The sequence below is a fragment of the Rhagoletis zephyria genome, unplaced genomic scaffold, assembly GCF_001687245.7.
Source record: "Rhagoletis zephyria isolate East Lansing unplaced genomic scaffold, Rhagoletis_zephyria_1.1 Rzeph_scaffold_01499, whole genome shotgun sequence".
NCBI classification, from domain to species: Eukaryota; Metazoa; Arthropoda; class Insecta; order Diptera; family Tephritidae; genus Rhagoletis; species Rhagoletis zephyria.
The window spans coordinates 106,195-114,624 of NW_016158583.1; the positions used below are offsets into that span (position 1 = coordinate 106,195).

Genomic DNA, 8,430 nt, shown 5'->3' on the forward strand with positions numbered 1-8,430 from the left:
TGCGACTCCTGGAAGTCATCATTACACTCTTGGATCTTTTGACTATTTTTCTCTATTGTTAAGTTCATATTTCGGAGCACCTCATCGATGTTATGCATGTATGTGTGACATTGGTTACACATAAAGCGCACAAAGTTGTTTTCTTTGAGTACATTCGCACTGTACTCATCCAATTCAGAGCATTTTTTTGCCCAGTGCCACACTTTACCACACACACCATCACAGCGGATTCCGCTGTCACCGCGAATTGGATTCTTGCACTTATGGCATTTATCCATTTTCGCGCCTTATTGTTTTTGTCACCTCACTGCACTTTTATGTCTCTAGCTATATTTATTTGTTTGTTTAATCAAAATGAAACAAATTTTTGTGCTTGCAAATAGCACAGTTTATTAGCACTTCGCTATTTAAGTCACTGGCTCTAACGCTGGTAAAAATCCCAACGATTCGGCTGTTTTTTTTAAATTTTCCGCAGAGCGATCACAAACACGTCAACAACGTTGCAGTGTTACCATAAGGCATCTGTAAGGCTTGTTGACAGCAAATACAGATGAATTGCGCTCTGATATAAGATCAATGAAAAAATGCCAAACCGAAGAGGTCGCCTCAGCACTTGCGCTACTTACGGCTGAGATAAAACACCTTCGTGCGTGTATATTTGCATGCACTGCTTCTCCTGTTAACAGTGTCGGTAACTCGTCTTGCTCTAATGATATTCAACTATCTGCTGCTTCTGATCGCCTGCCTGCTGCTTTGCCGATTGACTCATACGAACAGTGTAATTTAGTCGCTCCTGCGCCGACACAGTTGCCAGATCAAGGTATCTTACGCCCGCCTAAGTCCGCTGCTGCAGTGGGCGCTGGCACTACTGCTAATGCTAACATCGCTATGCCGTTGTCGTATTCTAACGCCACTCGCTTATATATGCCTGTTGCGCGTGATAATGCTAATGCATCTGCTTCTGCTGTTAATGATAACAACCACCCCAGTCGGAATTTTAAGACCATTGCTGGTTGCAATGCTAGTAGTGAGTTAGAAGTTGCACCACGAACAAAATGGCTACATCTGTCGTCGTTTATGAATTCAGTCACCGCTGATAACATTGTCGCATATGTTTCGAAGAATACGTCCATTGAGTCTAGCTTGATATCCTGCCATATGCTGGTGAAGGAATATGTAGATGTTAAAATATGTAAATTTCAAGATAGGAGTTCCATCTTTACACTACGTGTCTCTTCTCAACTCTGCGATTTGGCCTGCTGATGTTAATGTGCGCCCGTTTGAGTTTTTTCAGAAAGCAGGTGCGGCACAACCAAAACCGTAACTGCTATGCCGTTGTCGTATGCTAACGCCACTCGCTTATATATGCCTGTTGCGCGTGATAATGCTAATGCTTTTGCTTCTGCTGTTAATGATAACAACCACCCCAGTCGGAATTTTAAGACCATTGCTGGTTGCAATGCTAGTAGTGAGTTAGAAGTTGCACCACGAACAAAATGGCTACATCTGTCGTCGTTTATGAATTCAGTCACCGATGATAACATTGTCGCATATGTTTCGAAGAATACGTCCATTGAGTTTAGCTTGATATCCTGCCATATGCTGGTGAAGAAAGATGTAGATGTTAAAACATTAAAACATGTCAATTTCAAGATAGGAGTTCCATCTTTACACTATGTGTCTCTTCTCAACTCTGAGATTTGGCCTGCGGATGTTAATGTGCGCCCGTTTGAGTTTTTTCAGAAAGCAGGTGCGGCACAACCAAAACCGTAACTGATTCCCTTCTGTGTGAACCTCTTTCCAAGTCTCTAAAGATATATTTTCATAATGTTTCTGGACTCAGAACAAAATCCAGAACAGTTTTTAATATAAGTACTCACTTGGACTATGACGTCTTCGTTCTTATTGAAACATGGTTGAATGGTGATTTTTGTGAAAATGAATTTTTCGACCCCAATCTATTTAATGTGTACCGGAAAGATCGTGATTTTATCAAAACTGGATTGTCAAGGGGCGGTGGTGTTTTAATCGCTGTCCAGCGTCGGTATCGCTCATTACTCATTCATTTAGAAAATGTGGACTCACTTCTGGACCAACTTTGCGTTGTGGTACAAGGTACCACGAATATCTATATCTGTGCGTCCTACATTCCACCGTCCAGTGTTGATAGTCTCTACAAAGCGCATGTTGACAACATAACGGCTCTCGTCTGCAAACATTCTGGTAGCAACTTTTGTGTTCTTGGAGACTTCAACTTGCCTAGTATTGAATGGCCATACGTAGATAGTAACTAAGCCCTAATTCCAAAAAATATTAATAGCTTTTCGGAGTCCTATTTAGTTGATTGTTTTTTAAGTTTAGATTTTATTCAAATCACAAGTTTTCTTAACAAGCTTTGTCGAATTCTGGATCTTATCTTCATAAGTGATAACATGCATTTCGCAATTCATGAATGTCTTGATCCTTTATCAAGTTCTTGTAATCATCACATACCGCTCACTATTTGTCTTGAATTTTACTGGGATTTTCTTTCACAAGTAAACCCAGCCTTTCGAGCTTGTGTTTAGTATTTACGATGTTAGAACTGCATGAAATTAATAAAAAAATTTTAAAATTAGTGTCTAGCCGCCAAAATGTAAGAAAACATATACAAAATTATACATTTTTCACAATTTTCTAACACTTCGCTACACCATCGAAAGCAAAATTCTGTTCGACAGAAAATTCGATACTCCACGAAAATTTCGACACGCTTGCATAGCTCATAATACGAATTTCACTTTCGATCTTCGTTCTTCGATAGCCAGGTTTTTCGAAATATCTCAACCTTGGCGCCACCTAGGAAGACCATTTTACGCACCCGTCACCCGAACACCATCTTCATGGCGAGACGCAAATGCTCCCCGTAAAGGAGGACAACATCATGCTCTGCAAGCAATTCTTGGTCGGGAGCCACAGAAGTGGCCACCCAAACANTTTTGCTTCTGCTGTTAATGATAACAACCACCCCAGTCGGAATTTTAAGACCATTGCTGGTTGCAATGCTAGTAGTGAGTTAGAAGTTGCACCACGAACAAAATGGCTACATCTGTCGTCGTTTATGAATTCAGTCACCGATGATAACATTGTCGCATATGTTTCGAAGAATACGTCCATTGAGTCTAGCTTGATATCCTGCCATATGCTGGTGAAGAAAGATGTAGATGTTAAAATATGTAAATTTCAAGATAGGAGTTCCATCTTTACACTACGTGTCTCTTCTCAACTCTGCGATTTGGCCTGCTGATGTTAATGTGCGCCCGTTTGAGTTTTTTCAGAAAGCAGGTGCGGCACAACCAAAACCGTAACTGCTATGCCGTTGTCGTATGCTAACGCCACTCGCTTATATATGCCTGTTGCGCGTGATAATGCTAATGCTTTTGCTTCTGCTGTTAATGATAACAACCACCCCAGTCGGAATTTTAAGACCATTGCTGGTTGCAATGCTAGTAGTGAGTTAGAAGTTGCACCACGAACAAAATGGCTACATCTGTCGTCGTTTATGAATTCAGTCACCGATGATAACATTGTCGCATATGTTTCGAAGAATACGTCCATTGAGTTTAGCTTGATATCCTGCCATATGCTGGTGAAGAAAGATGTAGATGTTAAAACATTAAAACATGTCAATTTCAAGATAGGAGTTCCATCTTTACACTATGTGTCTCTTCTCAACTCTGAGATTTGGCCTGCGGATGTTAATGTGCGCCCGTTTGAGTTTTTTCAGAAAGCAGGTGCGGCACAACCAAAACCGTAACTGATTCCCTTCTGTGTGAACCTCTTTCCAAGTCTCTAAAGATATATTTTCATAATGTTTCTGGACTCAGAACAAAATCCAGAACAGTTTTTAATATAAGTACTCACTTGGACTATGACGTCTTCGTTCTTATTGAAACATGGTTGAATGGTGATTTTTGTGAAAATGAATTTTTCGACCCCAATCTATTTAATGTGTACCGGAAAGATCGTGATTTTATCAAAACTGGATTGTCAAGGGGCGGTGGTGTTTTAATCGCTGTCCAGCGTCGGTATCGCTCATTACTCATTCATTTAGAAAATGTGGACTCACTTCTGGACCAACTTTGCGTTGTGGTACAAGGTACCACGAATATCTATATCTGTGCGTCCTACATTCCACCGTCCAGTGTTGATAGTCTCTACAAAGCGCATGTTGACAACATAACGGCTCTCGTCTGCAAACATTCTGGTAGCAACTTTTGTGTTCTTGGAGACTTCAACTTGCCTAGTATTGAATGGCCATACGTAGATAGTAACTAAGCCCTAATTCCAAAAAATATTAATAGCTTTTCGGAGTCCTATTTAGTTGATTGTTTTTTAAGTTTAGATTTTATTCAAATCACAAGTTTTCTTAACAAGCTTTGTCGAATTCTGGATCTTATCTTCATAAGTGATAACATGCATTTCGCAATTCATGAATGTCTTGATCCTTTATCAAGTTCTTGTAATCATCACATACCGCTCACTATTTGTCTTGAATTGTATTGGGATTTTCTTTCACAAGTAAACCCAGCCTTTCGAGCTTGTGTTTAGTATTTACGATGTTAGAACTGCATGAAATTAATAAAAAAATTTTAAAATTAGTGTCTAGCCGCCAAAATGTAAGAAAACATATACAAAATTATACATTTTTCACAATTTTCTAACACTTCGCTACACCATCGAAAGCAAAATTCTGTTCGACAGAAAATTCGATACTCCACGAAAATTTCGACACGCTTGCATAGCTCATAATACGAATTTCACTTTCGATCTTCGTTCTTCGATAGCCAGGTTTTTCGAAATATCTCAACCTTGGCGCCACCTAGGAAGACCATTTTACGCACCCGTCACCCGAACACCATCTTCATGGCGAGACGCAAATGCTCCCCGTAAAGGAGGACAACATCATGCTCTGCAAGCAATTCTTGGTCGGGAGCCACAGAAGTGGCCACCCAAACAGACAGCTGCTTGCAGAGGAGCCCTCGCCGAGGCACGTCAGGAGGCATCTATATGAACTGACGGACGAAGTCCAGATGTTCATCAAGCATCTCTGGACCCGACAGCTTACCGACTGGCCCTGAACGGCATTCACAGGGAGTCAGTCTCGAGTTATGTAGACTCTAGACCTGTGAATGCCGTTCTTGGCATACCGCCCCCGGACACAGACGAGACGGAGCTTCATCTGCCTCGGGAGACGCGAACGACACTTGCACAACTTCGCTCCGGCTACTGCAGCAGGTTAAACTCCTACCTGAGTAGATTGAATGAGGATGTGCCAAATGAGTGTCCGGCATGCGGAGAGACCCCACATGACTCGAAACATCTCTTCGCATGCCCGGAAAACCCGACAACCCTAACGGCCTTGTCCCTCTGGACTAACCCCGCAGAAGCTACACGCTTCCTAGGGCTGCCGTTAGTGGAACTTGACGACAACGACTGAGATACCAACCGACCTGGGTGGGGTTGTTTTAGCCGCTACAACAACAACAACAATCATTTTACGCAAACATGATTCTACTTACATAGCCAGTATATATTTTAAAAAGCAGGCAAATCTGCCCGTAAATACGTTAGATATAAGATTTTTATATTTTTTTTTTTGTCGTGGTGGAAACACCCATATGTATAAGCACTCAATTTAGTTTGCTCGATCTGAAAATAAAGCTTCTCAGCGGTGAAAAATATACTATTGTAAAAACAACCTAAACGAGTGAAATTCTCAATAGAGCTATTCTTCATCGAATGAGCGCCATAATACCAAATGAAAATTCGTTCGATCAGCACTTTCGACCAGTCGAAGATCGAATGCAACTCATAATAGGGGCCAAAGCATCAGTCTCTTTTATTTCTAAACTATAATTATAAGTTGCGTTCCCCAACTTTTCTGGGTTGAAACCTGTAAAACTGTCACAAAGCAAAAGAAGCCAGAGAACCGAGTACGGGAACGCTTTCTGGTAAAATCCTGTAAATTCCTGCAACTTCTTGCGAGTTAGGGAACGCAACTATAGTTGATGGAAATGTCAAATATGCGTAACCACTGTTAAAAACCGAATTGGGACTTAGTTGTGTAAATAAGAATTTCAATTAATCTTTAGAAATAAATGATACTGATGCTTTGCTTTGATGCATTTCTGAACGCACCCACAGCTAACGCCCGTCCCTATGGGCAGCCCCTATTGAAGTCGCGCACTTCCTAGGCCTTCCCTTAGCTGCTCCAGACGACAACGCAGATGGATTAACCGACGGGAGCGGAGTTTAGTAGCTACAACAAAACTTAAAACTGACCTCAAGAAAATAGAAAGGCTACAAAATTATTTTTTTTGTTTGTTTATTGGCTTAATAACCTCCAATAGTGGCATCCTTGCGATTTAACTCTCTTCATTGCTGGTATATTATATAGCACATAACGAGTTCATCGACTCAACTGAAAATTGTATGCGTTGATTTTTGAGGCTTTTGAATTGGCAGAAAAAGTTTGAACTCCGGTGGAAGCTCCTCTTCCGAATAAAGTCGATCAGAAAAATAAACTCTTCTTATTCTACAGTTCGCATGTATTTGTACGCGTAAAGTTTCCACATAATTTGTTCCATATGCACGTCTTGTAAAATCTGAAAGATTGAATTGTATTTGATTCCAACCTTCATCGAGTCGCATTGGCATGGTACATATAAAAGGTTTAACACGGGTTGTTGACTGGTAATTACTTGCGCGAAATCTTCGCCGCACATTTTTGTCGTCTAGAACCTGGCTCAAAATTGACAATGAATAGTACAAAGGTCTATATGCATTTTTAGTAACACTTACTTGCACTTCAAATGTAAAGTACTTCTTCAAATTTTTTATTATCATAACTAAATAAGGCAGTTTTATTCCTAATGTCTTTTTCGGATCTGCAGGACAAGTCACAAAAGTGGTGCTTACATTAGTGCCTACAATTTCTAACACTAAGCTCTGAATATCATTATCAGTAATGCGCTTAATATGTCCATTACGAACTTTTTTGTCCCATATTTGCAAAGGTTTACTTCCAATACTATACAAAATCGAAAGAAACCCCGATTGAAATGTATTTTTAAACATTTTCTTTTAATAGTTTCAAATAGACCTAGTTGATCTAAAAAAATGGATATGGAACAAAACAAAATGTATACATACAGTATCGGTCATATCTATAGCACGCCATTTCAAAGTGACAAACCCCATATATACCCAAGTTCAATAATTTGTAGAAAACTACAAAAAAGTGTAACAACTTTTCACTTAAATTTCAAACTTTTTTCTCGGAAGTGATAGAATTTTTTTGAGTACACAGTTTTTTAGACCCTGCAATTTTAGTCTAATAATGTGCAAATTTCAAGTGGCTATGAATTACCGTTGATTTTAGAGAATTTTTTTTGTCGCATTGGCTTCCATATAATGAATAAACTCAATTTATTTGTATATGGAAGAAAACCGCAACATCCTTGGCGAAAAAAATTCTAAAAAATCAGCGGTAACTTTTAGCCACTGGAAACTTGCACATTATCAGACTAAAATTGATTGGGCTATAAAACTGTGTATTCAGAAAAATTCAAACACTTCCGAGAAAAAAGTTTGAAATTTAGGTGAAAATTTGTTGCACTTTTTTGTAGTTTTCTATAAGTTTTTAAACTTGGGTTTATATGGGTTTTGTTAGAGAAAGAACTGTATTTTAATTGAAAATTCTTAAAAATAAATAAATAAACATAAGTGGCACACAATATCACTTTGGAATGGCGTGCTATAGATATGACCAATACTGTATATCAGAAATTTAAAAAACATCGATGTATCGACCAATATCGATTGTCGTGGCAGGGTTGCCATGTATTTCCAGTGAGAAATCGTCAGTTTGGTTATCAAAAAACGTCATTTGCATGTAAAAATCATCAACATAAAGGGTATGTATCAAACCTTATAAATGCATTGTAAACCGTATAAACTTATAATTGTGTAAACCTTATAAATGAACTGTCAAAATTTGTATGGAAACTCGTTTACACATTTCTGATAAATTTATCCAGCGATTTCACTGAATAAACTTGATAAACTGAAGACAATGCAACTCTGTCGCAACTCTAGCTATGTTTTCTTAGGCAGGTGTTATACAGACAAACTTTTGTTTGCCAAATTAAATGGCGGCTGCTTAGTTTGCTCGGAGGTGGTTATGTCGAGTTTGGCACAGGGTTGCACGTTCATTATGGTTTTCATGGCTATTGCCAACACGAAATGAGAATTTCAGATGTACATAACGCCCACAATTTAAAATTTTTGTATATGACAACACCGAATTTGCTGCAGTTTGACCAAACAAAATTAGTTTGCTGTGAGAGTCGCCAAACTCGCTCTCTCCGAGTTTGCTGCAACAACAAT

General features: G+C 39.2%; 1 protein-coding gene across 1 annotated transcript; it reads right to left on the reverse strand.

Moving 5' to 3' along the window:
- Window positions 1-6,350: 6,350 nt before the first annotated feature.
- LOC108364231 (cilia- and flagella-associated protein 20) lies at window positions 6,351-7,187 on the reverse strand. Its single transcript, XM_017617824.1, has 2 exons — window positions 6,844-7,187; window positions 6,351-6,783 (listed from the first exon to the last, which is right to left on the reverse strand). Exons 1-2 carry the CDS (start codon window positions 7,117-7,119, stop codon window positions 6,460-6,462), a joined length of 600 nt encoding a protein of 199 aa, XP_017473313.1. The 5' UTR covers window positions 7,120-7,187; the 3' UTR covers window positions 6,351-6,459.
- Between the last annotated feature and the right edge of the window lie 1,243 nt (window positions 7,188-8,430).

Bases quoted from the DNA above. Each gene is read 5' to 3' on its own strand.
- LOC108364231 (XM_017617824.1), bottom strand. From the start codon at position 7,119: ATGTTTAAAAATACATTTCAATCGGGGTTTCTTTCGATTTTGTATAGT. The intron at 6,784-6,843 runs GTAAGTGTTACT...ATTTTGAGCCAG, and splicing joins ACTTTACATTTGAAGTGCAA to GTTCTAGACGACAAAAATGT.